Here is a 15,672-nt window from a genome sequence, read left to right on the forward strand (position 1 = left end):
ATTTGTGGAGACTGAAAATACTAACAAGTTAAGTGCTATTCATGGAGAGTATTCAAGAGTATTCAAATCGTTGTGTTCAGAATCAATGGGAGAACTATTGGGAAGTCATAATTGAAAAGAAATAATTGTCACTGAAATTAAGTTATGGAGATAAGTGTAAAAATCTACATTAAGTTTTTACAAGTATTTGACAAATAATTGTCACTGAAATTAAGTTATGGAGATAAGTGTAAAAATCTACATTAAGTTTTTACAAGTATTTGGGAAAGAGTGTTCTTGATGTCTCAATAATCAATACATCTACTGAAAAGATAAGGAGAGAAAGTTTTCAACTGTGAAATGCAACATCTAAAATAGCTTCCCATAACCCCTTCCTCCTGGTATTCCAGCTTTCCCCCACAAGATGGACTGGACCTTCACTGTCTTCTAACATAAAAAAAGATAGCAAAAGTAATGGGATATCATTCCTGAGATTAGGTTACAAGGTCTTGCGTTCCCTCCCCGTCCCCCCGCCCTCATTTCTCTCTCTCCATTTCTCTCTCTCTCTCTCTCTCTCTCTCTCTCTCTCTCTCTCTCTCTCTCTCCATTGCTTGCTCTAAGCATCCAAGCACTGCCATGTTGTGTGCTGCCCCATGGATGGACCCATGTGGCAAGAAACTGATACCTCTGGCCAACATCCAGCCAGGACTTGATGCCTGCCAACAGCCATGTGAATGAGCTTGGAAGTGGATCTTCTGAGGCTGCCAACAACCACATGAGTAAGTTTGGAAACAAATCCTCTCCCAATTGAGCCTTGAGATGACTGCAGCTCCAGATAACACCTTGATTGCAGACTTATAAGAGACCCTGAGACAGAGGACCCAGCTAAGCTGGCCTGAGAGATAATGAATGTTTGTTGCTTTAAATCAGTTGATTTTAGGTTATTTGTCATATGACAATATGTAACTAATATACCTATTATCTGATATTTTAAATTTTAGAACAATAAGAAAAGTAGGAAAAAGAAAAGGGAAACTACAAAGTATGCCATATTTTTTTGGCAATAAAAGTGGGTCAAAAGATTCTAAACAAAAAAAAAATTGTAAGATGTTTAAAGTAAATTATTACTAGGATCAACAATATGGTGATTAACTTCCAAATAGCTAAAAATAAACAGAATACACATGTCAGCACAAAAATAGAAAACAAATTCTGAGAAAGCATGTCATGAAATCTCTGAAGTCAGAGCAAATATAGCAATTAGACTGGTACCATGGTAGAGACCATGGAATCTCACATTCATTTGAAAAGAGAGAATCCAACAATATTTTATTTATCTATTTGGTGAACAAATATTTATTGAGTGCCTATTGGGATAATTGTAATGAACAAGGCTATTAGTCTGATGGAGAATACAAACAAGAAATTATAACACAGGATAGTAACTGCAATGAAACAGACATATAGGACAAAAGGAAAGTTGATTGGTGTAACTTTTCCTACCTTAGTATATTTAGTTCCTTGGGTTTTAGACTATGCATATATTAGCACCATCCCTCCAGGTAGTCTTCCAAGATTCCCAGTCCCTACCTTTATCTCACACACACACACACACATACACACACACTCATACACATACATACAACTCCAGTGAAAATTTTAATACACCATAATTAAATTGTAACAGATTAAATAGAAGATGTACCAGAGAAGAATTAGATGATATGATAATATGAATATGACAATATAACTTTAAGGCACAATTAATAAATTATACTTAATTAATAGAAATTCAAAAATACTTTTTTGCAAGACCCTCTCAAAAAATTCAAACTAGTAGGAATTATGTGGATCATAATAAGTGATCATAACATAATAAAGTGCAAAATCATTAAGTTTGGAGTAAAAAGGTTGTTGATAAATCAAAAAACCTTATATGACATCTAGTTCAAAGAAAAATATCAATAATACAATAAGATAATTTAGAAAAACAATTATGAAGGCTTATATAAGCAAACATAGGAAATGTAGCTAAACATATTCTTTTTTTTGGGGGGGGGGGAGGGACGGATTTAACTTACCAGTGCTTTACCACTGAGCTATATCTCCATATCTCCAGCCCTTTTTATTTTTTTATTTTGAGACAGGGTCTTCTTAATTTGCTTAGGGTCCCTCACTAAGTTGCTGAAGCTGGCCTCACACTTGCAATCCTCTTACCTAAGCCTCCTAAATGGCTAGGATTATAGGTGTGTGCCACTATGCCTACCTACTAAATATATTTTTAGAGTTGAATTCATGAAGTGGTTTTTTGGGGGAAAAAAAAGTGTTCCATTTGAATTTCTATAAGTAGAACACACACATACACATCCTAAGGAAAATAAGAGGGGAATAATAAAGATGAAAGCTTATTTGTTTAAAGAACAAATAAATAATATAATGGCAAATCTAAGAGAAAAGAAAGCAAAATTAGAATTTAGAAAAATGATGTTAAAATATATTTTCAATTATATAGTTGTACATAATTACATTACTAAATTTAAAAATAGCAAGTAGTTGCACATTTCTCCCTAAAAATAAACAAAATAATTTAAAGTGCAAGATACAGAAAACTTAAGATTAATATGGAAAAATAAATGGGAAAAAAAAACATTAAAAAAATCTATCCCTACCACCAGGGATCAGGAATACTGTCATATCTTACAGTAACAGGTCATTTCCATGTTTGAAAAACTTAAACACCGGAGAAATTAGGAGCTATCAATTGATTCCATAAGGTAAGCATGTCCATGGACTCCAAACTTTTTTGACTTACATAGACACAATTAATTATAGGCAAATTTCCCTTTGCAATAGCGATATGAAAACCTCAAACGGGGACTGGGAGTATAGCTCAGTGATAGAGCACCTGCCTAATGTGTGAAACCCTGGGCTCGACCCCCCAGAACCACAAAAAAATTTCTACAATTCATTCTTTCAACAATCACTTATTGAACATCTATTTCGGGGCAAAAATGATACACTGAACATTGTAAAATCCCTAGGAGATACTTTATTAGTGAGATATGATCCTTTCCCTCCAGGGCCTCAGATTTAAATGGAGAGGAGACATATCAACAAACAATTAAAATGTGCTAAACTCTAAGGAAATCTATTCTCAGAGTACAGCCATGAAATGGGGATATCTAACCCAGCATGGGAAGGGAAAATAGGCAACTATCAACAAAGACATCTTGGAGGACAGTGTGCTTTAAAAGGTCTGTGTTGAGAGCAGTGTGCAATGGTGAGTCTAGTGCAGGCCAGAGGAGACAGGAATTGAGGCATGGAGGCAGAAAATGGTTTGGTGCTTATAGGAAATGAATACACACTCCCTGGTCTACAGGCAGAACACTGTGCCTGTTTCTCACATTGTGTTCATAGGGTACAAACCCAGATCTAGCAGCTGGATTTAGGAATCATCAGTATCATAAAGTTGTGGTTGAAATCATGCAGTAAAAGAGAACACCCAGGAAGAGGAGGAAGTATTTTTAAAAAGCGGGGGGAGAGCTGGCTAAGGACAGACCCTGAGGACATGAAAGGGCAGATGGTGGGAGAAGAAGCCAATAAAGGACTGGAAAATATCTGGTGAGAGAGGAATAAGGAGTTTGAGGCATCATAGAAATCAAGGAAGGGGGTCCACAAGACTAGCTCAGCAGAGAGAACCCTTATTGAAGCACATCTATTAGCTTAGAAATTGAAGAGTTCAGGCAGCAACACCAGACTATTCAAAAAACTTGGAGAAGAAAACAAGAAAGAGTAGAGAGAGTAGAAATTAAAGGAATGTTCTGGGGGATCTGTTGTTTGTTTATTTTTTATTTTATTTTTTTAATTTTTAGGGTTATTTTTATCATCTGCTTTGCATAACAGATCACACTGAAACCTGTGACTTAAAATAAGTATTTATTATTTCTTAGATTCCTATCAGTTAACTGAGTCTTCAGCTGGTCTCTCCTTTGGGTGCTTTTTAGCTGTCAGGTCATCTGGTTGAGCTAACTGGGACTCTACACTTCTCTGTCCATGTGCTTAAACCTTCCTATCAAAATGGTCTCTTGTGCTCTAGGGCTTATTTCACATGGCTATTCTCTCCATCAGGATATTATGTGTTGCTAGACTCCAAGTGAAAGAAGCTCACTCACCAAAGCCTCTATTTACATCACACCTGCTAATGACCTTTTGGCCAAAGCAAATTACTCACTCAAGTCTAGAGTCCATGCAGGAGGGAACTGTTCAAGGGTATCAACAGTGAGAGAATTAAAGGGGAAAGGGGGCTCCTATATACAAGACAGTCCCCTTAAAATGGAGTTAAAAATGTTTATTGGTTGGGCTGGGGATGTGGCTCAAGCGGTAGCACACTCGCCTGGCATGCGCAGGGCGCTGGGTTCCATCCTCAGCACCACATAAAAATAAAATATTTTGTGTCCACCGAAAACTAAAAAAAAATCCTCTCTCTCTCTCTCTCTCTTAAAAAAAAATAAAATAAATAAAAATGTTTATTGGCTGAGCCCAAGGGAACTAATTGAAAGGGAATGTTGAAAATACAATAAAGAAAGGTTTTACTAATAGAATCTCAAAGGGTGGTTTGATGGTTTTCTCCTCTGAGACTGGAGAAAAAAGAAAGGTTAAAATAGGTATGTAGGTATTCTGGTTTGATTACTGAGAGAAACAGGGGAGGGAGTTGTCCACGGAAATGTGGCTCTGGGGTAGAATTTGTGGTAACACCAACTCTGACATCATTTTACTTCTCCATCAACACTCAGTGTGCCTATTGAAGCTGAAGCTCATTATAGTACTGATCCAGATTTAGAATTTGGTTGGTGCATGCTGCAGAAGAAGAGTGTGTTATTGGGAACCATTGATTACTAGAGAGAGTAATTTATATGATAGAAATAGGGTCCTGACTCCATAGGTAAAAATGAGAATGAGGAGACAGATACAGGTAACATAGGAGTAAGAAACTAAAGGTTTCTACAGGTTCAAAATACACTTAAGTATTAAAAGGATTGGGAATGGGTCAAGAAGTTTGAAGACAGAGGAAGTTGAGACCTGTAGAGAACACTAAAATCCATGAATTAATGAATGTGGAGGTGGAGAGGAAAGTTCTAAGCCAGTTCCCAATGCCAGCATAATATGGAAGTAATCAAGAAGTGATGCTACTCTGAGGGGCTGCACAAGAGCAAGACTGGATCTGTTGTGTCTTCCAGTGCCTGTACAGTGCACATAGAAGGAAATGATTATTTGTGGAATAACAAATGATTTGAATCCATCTCCCTCATTTTACAGATGAGGAAACTGAGGCCCCAAATGATAAATGTATTGTTTAAAGTTATAAAATTAGTATGCACCTAGACAAAACTTCCTGCCTACTTATAAAACCACATTGAATGGGATTTTCTTCTCAACATTCCCAGAAGCAGTTCATTATTTTATTATCTCACAACGATTTAAATGGCATTTGTCATTCCTTAGATAAAGGGATGAAATACTCTAAAGATGAATGAGTATGGAGAGTGGTTAAAATCTTCCTTGAGGCTTAGAAGGATTTACTCACTTATCAGAAATACATCACAGGCCAATGGTAGAGAATAGAGGACACAGAGACAAACCCACATAAATACGGTTATCTCATACTAAACAAGGGTGTCAAAAACATTCACTGGAGAAAAGATAGCCTATTCAACAAATGGTGCTGGCAAAACTGGAAATCCATATGTAGCAAAATGAAATTAAATCTCTCTCACCCTGCATAAAAATCAACTTAAAGTGGATCAAAGACTTAGGCACTAGAACAGAGACACTGTGCCTAATAGAAGAAAAAAATAGGCCCAAATCTTCACCATGTCAGCCTAGGATCTGAATTCCTTAACAAGACTCCTAAAATGCAAGAAGTAAAATTAAGAAGCAATAAATGGTATGGATTCAAATTAAAAAGTTTCTTCTCAGCAAGGAAACAATAACATGAGGAGAGAGCCTACAGATTGGGAGAAAATCTTTAACACATGCATCTTTGATAAAGCATTAATCTCTAGGACATACAAGGAACTCAAAAAACTTAACACCAAAAAAAAAACCCCAAATAACATAATTAATAAATGGGCTAAGGAACTGAACAGACACTTCACAGAAGAAGAAATACAATTGATCAACAAATATATGAAAAAGTGTTCAACATCTCTAGCAATTAGAGATGCAAATCAAAACTACTCTAAGATTTCAGCTCACGCCTGTCAGAATATAGGCAACAATAATTGTTGGCAAGGAAGAGGTAAAAAAGATACACTCATACATTGCTAGTGGGACTGCAAATTGGTGGAACCACTATGGTAAGCAGTATGGAGATTCCTCAGAAAACTGGGAATGGAACCACCATTTGACCCAGCTATCCCAACCCTTGGTTTATGCCCAAAGGACTTAAAATCAGCATACTATAGTGACACAGCCACATCAATGTTTATAGTAGCTCAATTCACAATAGCTATACTATGGAACCAAACTAAGTGTCTTTCAAAAGATGAATGGATAAAGAAAACATGGTATATACTCAATGGAATAATACTCAGCTTTAAAGAAGAGTGAAATTATGGCATTTGCCAATAAATGGTTGGAGTTGGAGAATATCATGCTAAGTGAAATAAGCCAATCCCACAAAACCAAAGGCCAAATGTTTTCTCTAATATTCGGATGCTAATTCACAATAAGGCAGGGAGCACTAGGGAAGAACAGCATTACCTTAGGTTAGGCAGAGGGAAGTGATGCGGGGGGAGGGGGGGAATGTGGGGATAGGAAAGATAGTAGAATGAAACAGACATTTTTACTGTATGTATATATGTAACTACATGACCAAAATATATTTCTGCAACATGTACATCAAAAAAATGAGAAATAGGGTCTGGGGATGTGGCTCAAGTGGTAACATGCTCGCCTAGCATACGTGGGGCGCTGGGTTCGATCCTCAGCACCACATACAAATGAAATAAAGATGTTGTGTCTATCGAAAACTAAAAAATAAATATTAAAAAAATTCTCTCTCTTAAAAAAAAGAAAATGAGAAATTATATCCCATCTATATATTATATATCAAAGTGCATAAATGCATTCTACTGTCATGTAAAACTAATTAAAACAAATTTAAAATTTTTAAAAAAAGAAATACATCACAGGTATTTTCAAGGTACAATTAAGGAAGTGGGTCCTGTGACGACATCCTAGCCAGATTGCCAGCATCATATTGTTCTCTCTTTCCCTGGTGCTGTGGTCTCATGTTCCTTGTTAACACTCAGAAAATCAGGAAGATAACATATGATACATATACACACTTGCGTGCACACAAAATATCTGCCTACATAGTCACCATGGATTTTTCCCAAACTCAACAGGATTAAAGAAATTAATTAGCTTTCCACTGGATAGGTCTGAGGCTATTAAAGTCTTACTAATATCCTTATAGAAAAATGAAAACCTATCCCCCAAAGGCTATTGTCAGGTATGGAATTCAACTTAAGAAGGAGGGTGGTGACATGCTCTTCTTTCCCACTGGACCAAACTTTCAAAGCTTCAAATGTGTGGTAAATCTAACCAAAGATAAAGATTTGCAGGTGTTTTATGCATAAAAGCAAGAAAGGCAGATGTATCTGAAACGTGCTTCTAACCAAATGGGACATCTGCAATCCATTAGGGGTGTCCTGAAGAGGGAAAGTGAGAGGAGAAGTTCAGGAAGGAATTCTGCCCTGTAGAAGCACTGGCCTGAGGATATGTCAGACCCATTCTGTCAGGATCTGAAGACACCAAGGTTTTAAAGAAGGTTACCATTCCAGGGCTAAACTTACATCTATGTCAAATAAGCCAGCATTTTTTTTCCTTGTCTTCCATCAAGCTATCTTTGAAACGCCTTCTCTTTCCTGAACTACACCTACATGTTTTAGTATTTAAGACTTGGCAGCCACCTCAGATAAAGAGAACACTCCCTGCTTTGAATATGCGGACTTTCCTTTCCCAACACTCATGAAGAGCAATCTGTGTCCTGACTGGGTTTTTAATGCTCCCACAGAACAAAGCAAAATTGTCACCACGGGCATTATTTGCAGGTTACTCATTGGCTGTTATGTGTCATTTTGGACTCCTGAGAAAACCACTAACTTTTATTGAAGTGTTTGTAGTAAAGGCTATTGCAAAAATATCCATGGCTGTGAAATGACTCTGATATTTGTGATTCCTAGAGTGAACATTTAGGACCCTTGGTTTTGTTCATATATAAAACCTCTGGTCAGGGCTTGCTTCTAGCGTCCATTTGGAAGTCTTACATTGTTTCAGCAACTGGCCCAGAATTAAGCCTAACAGAGAGAATGGGGGTGCTCCTCAAATGAATTCCCTCAGAGAGCATACCAGGTCTGTTATCTGTATACTGTCTCCAACTTGCTTACTGGCCTTTTGATAAACCATTAGTGCTGCAGCATTTTTTTAATTACTAAACTCCTGGTGACAGACAAAACTGGCCTGTTAAAACTTGTGTTGTAATTTGAGGATTAAAAGCCACACCTCTGAGAAACGTGGGCATCAAGACTGATTTGGTGTTTGAGACAAGGTGCTAGAAGCCACAGTTTGACAAAGTGGATTTCCAAGTGCAGTTAGCAATTACATTTTTAGAAGTCTTCCATTATGCCATTTATAAGAAGGTAATTTTAAGAGGCTACAAGTCAGAAACGTGTGTTTAAGTCTCAACATTTGTACATATATAGGTAAAACCCATATTTATGAAGCACCTACTATGTACAGAAATGCATTGTGCTAGCAATAAAAATCAACAGTGCCTATCTAAAGTTTCAAGAGCCACTGAAGAAAAAATATCTTCAAAAACTTTAAGTATGTGATCAGAGCATATTTGGAAAATACTTTACTTAAGAGTAAAGAATAAATGACTATAGCATCAATGTGCTTTGACTGGAAGAATCTCCTCACCTGGTCCAAGGTTTGTGGATTGAGGACCTCTGTTAGGAAATTCCTAATTCTCTATCACCAATATCATCTAAAAGTGCAAAGAATGAACAAAAGACTGTTATGACAGAGGACACTTGGTAGTTCATTTATTCTTCATCACAGAATAATCCTCCACTAAAACTAAATGTAAGTTTCTATAAGTTGAGAAACTTCCAATTGAACATAAGATGGAAAAAAAGCCATCTTAACTGACATAAATGATAAATATGTCTTAATTTTTCAGAGAACTAAAAAGGCCAAAGATTTCAGGAATGGATTATTCAGAGTTTCAGTTGAATTTCCCAATTCTCTCAATTCTACCCATCTCCATATGTCAGCTCCATCCCCTGATTGATTTTCTGTTATTGTTCACAAGATGACTTCCAGCAACAACATGGATCACATTTTCTCCTTGTTGAGGCCTATAGGGAAAGAGCTTGGCTTCTCATACCCACCAAAGTTCTGAACTTTAAACTGATTGGACCATCTGGAACCAGTTCCTGTGGCCAGGAAAATATCTTGCTGATTGGTTTAAGGGTGGGTTACCTGAGCCAATCACTGTGGGACTGAGGTTGAGTAACCACCCAGAGGACTTGGCCACAGTGGGGAAGGAATAAAATAGAGGGTAAGAGGCAATCACTGAATAGTGCCTACTATCATTCTTTGTTTTGCATAGACTCTGGATTGCTTATTAACTTTTATTCAAGATCAGAGATAAGCTGGGTTAAGAAGACTCTATTTCCTCTAAATTTGCCAGTTCGGACATTCAAAGATGGTTTGACTTTTAAAAAAGCATAAAAAATGGGTAACTCGAAGCTTGCTTTTTTCCCCTTAAAAATAAACTGTGGCCTCCCCTTCAAAGAAATTTTTTTTCTAAAATATTTTTAGTTGTAGATGGACACAATACCATTTGCCAGGCAAGCACTCTACCACTAAGCTACAACCCCAGCCCTAAAGAAATGTTTTTAAGCTTGAGATCAGTAAGCAATAGAGAACAATTTAAAATCTCTGTCCTGTAGCCCATTTTCTCTAACCTTTTCTTCAAATTTCAAAAAGTAGTATGACCTCACTTGGAATTATCAGTTATGGTAACCCAAATATTTTCTCCTTCACTTTGCATAATGTGCAGAAGACACAACACATCTTAATAATGTACCTTAAAAGTTTTCTGATGCATGTTCATCATCCTCCCCAAACATATCAAAGCAGTACTTGTTCTGTCCTCAGAATATTCACCCAAAATTCATCAACTCAACCTGTAAAGTGCCTGTCTAAGGGATTTTCAAACAACTAAGTATTTCTTATACATGCTAATTAGAAATAGAGCTCCTTGAGTTCAGAAATGTAATTGTAGTACTAAATAAAGTGTCCAGTCAGGTAGTTTCCTACCACTGCCTTGGCGATGAGAAGGAGTTGTTTGGAAGACAGGTCACAGTTTTGTTTTGTTTTGTTTTGTTTGTTTTTGTGACTGTCAATGTTTAAAGGTTATGGAGGACAGACTAAATGAGAAGATAACTTCACACATCCCAGATGTACCAAAATAATGGTAGCTAAATATTTGCAATATTTTCCCAAGCATTATACTTAAAAGAACCATAATAAATCCATATTGGAAATGAGTGTTTTTATCTTGATTCCAGAGTGGCCCGCTGCTGCTCACAAGTCACATCATTGGCAGACATATTTAGGGAGGCAGTTAATATCAGGCATGGGTTTGTTTTCACTTTTAAATTTACTATTATGTTTATCATTCTTCCTCGCTGATAAGCCCCTCCCTCCACCTCCTTGAGATTTGGCAACCTTGACTATGAAAACCCAAAATGCCAGGCATGGTGTGTCCACTGCTGTGCAGCAGAACCTGCAGGATATTTTGGTTCTTCTAACTCCAGGCCTTATGTGAGAGTAGAGGGACAGGAAAAAAAACTCTGCCACCAAAACCCAGTACTGTCTTTGGAATGGTCTCATCTCTTCTCCCTCTATAAGAAGCAGCCTTGGTACTCCAACGGGAAAATTGCAACACCTGTGCCAGGTCTGTGGCAGGCCAGCCTGCCCCGCAGCAGGCAGCTGCGTGGGGGGGCCAATTTGGCCCAAGTGCTGCTTAGTCAGGCTCCAACATGGAGCAGAGCTACAGATATGCCCAGACCTGCCACCACCAGGTGTCCATGTCTGGGCCAGGAGGTGACGGTACAAATGTGACTCTTACCTCCTGGTGCTTCCTGACACTGTCCTCAGAGGAATGTGCAGGACTCAGAAGAGGCCACCACAGCACACTTTCTGATAGGGCTGCAGCTCTCTGTCCACTTTCTATATCAAAAGCCTTTGCAGGCTTTCTCCCAGTCTTCCTGCCAACAGCCCCAGGGCTGGCTCCTCCTCTGGGCCTCTGGTGGGCTCAGGTGAGAGGCGGCTACCTCCCTGGGCAAGTTACCTACCTGCCTGCCTGCCTGCCTGCCCTGCTGTAATACAATGTTCCTATCATCAGCACCCAAACCTCCTAGCTAAAAGGTATAGAGTTTTTTCTTTTGAATACAATGATTCCCATGACTTAAAATACTTTTAATTACAATTTTTTTCCAAGCTCATTTGTACCTACTAGGGGAAAATTGCTTGTGAGAATTAGTTTCCTAACAGATTTACAAACAACTGAACAGTCTTTAGGGTGTAAATTCTAGAAAGGTTTATCAGATACTTCTGGACTATGAATTTAACACAGAGTTGGCTTATAAACTCAGTGTGGCTTTTGATAACTCTGTTTAGAATTAAGATGGGCTGTGAGCTGTTCACCATAATATTCACTTACAAATATTTATTGCACACCTACTATGTACTTCAACCCCAAGCCTCAGGAAGACAAAAATATATAGCAGAGAGTGCAAATGAAGAGCACATTGGCCAGATTCAGCTCACAAGCATTTTGTTTGAGTCAAACTATATTTATCAAAAATTTGAATTAGTTGCCAACTTTTAAACATCAGAACATTTCCAGCTTCTCTTGAAAACTTAGGAAATCTGGCAAAACTGAGCTCACATTCCCAGCTGATGACAAGCAGAGTAACAACTGCCCACTTCAGACAGGCCTTGGCTCTCCATTCCTCACCTGCCCATTCCCCCCTGATTCCACCAGCCCAGCCCCTCAGCACTTGTGGCTGATTCTTGAGACTGGGAGTCACAACATACCCACCCTAGGAAAGGCTTTATGCAGAGACAGAAATCCAACTAAGTCCCTCATCTCCAAAGAGTTAACTTTTGCCTCCCTAAGATCAAGTTAGGTCATGGTGATTTTATTTTTTCCCCCTTTTAGTAAAGATTTTTTTTTATCCCTGTGTTCAAACAACTATAAAGTTAGTGAAGACATTGTTTTTATCACTTGCTAAGACAGGAAACTTGATACCAAAAACAAAAAAAATGGCAAGGCTGAATCACAGAAGCAAAAAGTGAAGATTTCAAGAGCGAGGTGGGCTCTCAGGTATGCCCTCCTTCACCAGATGAAGAAGCTAAAGTCTAGAAAAGGGGAAGGCCATGCCAAATCCTACTGGCAACCTGAGAAGAATAAGAACATGGTCTGTGCAGTCTTGACCCAAACAGTACCACAGTCTTCTGTATATTCCAGGGTGATTTCTCTGTCCCAATTTCTGCTTATGTTTCCAAGAAATCACAGAGAAGACCATCAGATCTGGGGAATAAATTTGAGAACTGAGTTCCGAAATCACATGGTGCTATTAGGTACATGATTCTAGATGAACATGCAAAAGATTAATTAGTGTTTTTCACCCAGACCAACTAATTCCCTACATATGGGTCAAGATTGTCTTCTTTGAAAAAACGTAGCCATTGACCCCACTGATGTGTGTTCAGAGAGGTAGCTTGTGTTCAAACTCTGTATTGCTGAAATCCTCCTTATGTTCAGAACCAGGAATAGAGTTAAACAAGTTGATCCCAACATTTGTTGCAAGTGATAACTTTTACTAAATCAAACAAAAGACACATGAAGTGAACACAAAGATAATGACCCAAACCTTTGGACATATTAAAGACACTGAAGTGGGCCATTACCTGGGACTTAAACATTTTGGTATATTTATAATAAGCATATATATCCCTTCAATAATATGCAACCAAGAACCCCTCTTGTAACAAATTTAAAAATCAGTTTTAGATACTGCAAAAAGGAAAGGAAGAGAGCAGCATTTGCAGAACAGAGACTATTTTATTTAGTCTTGCCAATCTGGCCTGAGACAGGGTTTCATTTTTTTTTTTTTTTTTAACAGATGAGGAAAGGGAGGCTAAGAAAGCTGACTTCCTCTGGTAGTTTCCAATTGCTCAGAACACGCTCTGCCCGGTCATTCTAACTCTAAACTTGATCTTTGTCTCAAGTTTATGCTACTCATAGTGGAGAAGCTACTAAGATGAGTAATGACCAAAGTAGTTAAAACAAGGACACACCACAACTAGACTACAAAATACAATAAACATGTTAAAAGAGTCAGAAACAAGTGCTTGGGGAAGGCTGGGCTTGTAGCTCAGTGGTAGAACATTTGCCTAGTAAATGTGAGGTACTGGGTTTGATACTCAGCACTATATAAAAATATAAATAAATAAATAAAAGGTATTGTGTCCATCTACAACTAAAATTTTTTTTAAAAAAAAAGTGCTTGGGGACAGGGGCAGGAGAGGGCAAAAGCACATGAAGTGGAAGTTTGGTGGGTCAGGGAAGGCCTCTGAAAGGTGATGACATTTCAGAACTCTTTAAAGAAAGCATTGTATAACAACAGTCAAAGAGCAAAAAGAAGGAAGTCTTAAATCCTGGGTGTTGGGTGGGAGTGAGGTAGGGGAATGGGAGGTAAGCAGTTTAGACTGGAAATTAATAAAGCAAGGATTCATGAAGTTAGCCATATGAAAAACTGAATCTTCCCCACAGGCCAAGGCTCACTGCATGAGGTCATGTCACTTCAAGCCTTCAAGAAGGGCCCCACGATATAGACCTAGAACACTCACCTGGCCAGAATGCCAGATATGTGAGGCCAGTCTATGAAGAGGCAGCAGGACCCTCTGGACCCCATGCAGCCCGTATACTTTCATTCTCCTGTGCTAAGTTCCCTCCTGTCCCCTCAGAGATCTGCCCATGTCTTCCAGAGTCAGTGTCAGGCATCCTCTGAAAGAGAGAGGAAAGAAGGCCTGATTGTCTCAGGTTCTTTTCTGCCTTGCCCTGGGCAGAAGGAAAGTGGAGTCCTGCTTCAACAGCTGTGGGTCATCTCTGTCCTCAGGCCCCAGAAAACAGGTTCTCAGGGCAGGCCCCTCCCCATCCGTCCATCAGAGCTAAACTCCAGTTTGGTTTTCCACTACACTTAATATCATTTTGTCCTTAGTATACAAGAAGACAGGTGAAAAATTAACGCCATTTTACAAATGAAACAAACTGAAGCTCAAAGAGCAAAGTCGCTGCAGAAGGAAAGGGGGTGCTTGCTTGATTTCTTTAATAGAGCCTCCTGGCGACCCCCTTTTTTCGCGTCCTGCGACGCACCCGCACACCTCCGCTGCAAAGAGTTTCTGGTGCGAGGAGGGAGGGACCCGAGAACGAGGACGCCCCAGGCAGGTTGGGGAGGCAGTCAGCCCCAGAGAGGATAGCCAGAGAACTTCAGAGCGTCTGCCCTCCCCAAAGAGGCAAATGCGGACACGTCTGCGTCAGACACGACAAGTGCCTTCAAGCCCAGCGGGCGGACCCCTCCCGCAGCGGCCGGCGATCTCCGGGTCTGGGCCGCGGTCGCGCACCAGCTGCACTGACTTAGCGCTCGAGCGGCGTCCGGAGTTGGAGGCGGCTCCCGCGGCGGCTCAGCAGCTCCGAGGCTCTGCAGCCAGGGGCGGGGAGGGGCGGGGAGGGGCGGCGCGGAGGCCCGGCGCAGGGCGGCGCGGGCACACGCGGCGCGGGGAGCCGCCCACTTCGCCGCGTCGGGCCCCGACGGCGGAGCTGGATGCGGCGGCGCCCGCCGAGCTGGGGCGGACGCGGGGCAGCCCGGGCCGGAAACACGCGCCGGGAGCCCCGACGCTGCAGCCGCAGGATGGCCGAGGTGAGCGCGGCGCCCTCCAGGGAGCGGGGCGACGAGCGCCGCTTGGGACCTGGGACGCAGGGCCACCTGCGCAGCGGCGCAGGCGTGGCGTGGGGTGGGGGAGAGCGTCGCCTCCCTCTGGGGGGCCACGGAGCGCTCGCACGCGTGGACGCCCGACGTCCCGGAGCCGCCGGCGCGTCGCAAGCGCGGGTCGGACGCGCTGGGTCTGCCTGCCGCCACTGCCCACACGCTCCAGCTCTGCCAGCGCCCGCGTTTCAGCCGGGGACATTTGCACTCACCGTTCGGACTTGTGAGAGAGCCTCCCCCTACCCTCGCTCAAACCCTTTTTACCTCAGAATTAATGAGACAGCTGCTATTTCAAGCCGCCGGTTTTCTACCTGAAGCTTGTTTCTGTGGAGAGCTTTGCGGGTGTAGCCTGGGGTGGGTTCTGTGAGAACTGCGAAGACAGACGGGGGCAGTGAGGGCCCTGTCCGCCGGCGGACAAGTCCTGTGTCTTTTAAAAAACAAAACGACCAAACACTGCAAATAGACAATTAGACGGGTCTGGTCAGAAGGCTTGCAGGGCGGCTTTATCAAGGCCACTGCTGACCTCGTTCCCGGGACGTTAGGCGAGGCGGTCCTAACT

General features: G+C 40.8%; 1 protein-coding gene across 1 annotated transcript in view; it reads left to right on the forward strand.

Annotated features, from left to right (window-relative positions):
- Nucleotides 1–11,099: 11,099 nt before the first annotated feature.
- The window catches only part of Bnc1 (basonuclin zinc finger protein 1), a 30,297-nt gene continuing 25,724 nt past the window's right edge, over nt 11,100–15,672 (forward strand). Inside the window, exons 1-2 of the mRNA XM_076849422.1 lie at nt 11,100–11,169; nt 14,463–15,336. Coding sequence (XP_076705537.1) covers nt 11,100–11,169; nt 14,463–15,336 — 944 coding nt within the window. The remainder of the gene's footprint in view (nt 11,170–14,462; nt 15,337–15,672) is intronic.

The sequence above is a fragment of the Callospermophilus lateralis genome, chromosome 3 (genome assembly GCF_048772815.1).
Source record: "Callospermophilus lateralis isolate mCalLat2 chromosome 3, mCalLat2.hap1, whole genome shotgun sequence".
NCBI classification, from domain to species: domain Eukaryota; kingdom Metazoa; phylum Chordata; class Mammalia; order Rodentia; family Sciuridae; genus Callospermophilus; species Callospermophilus lateralis.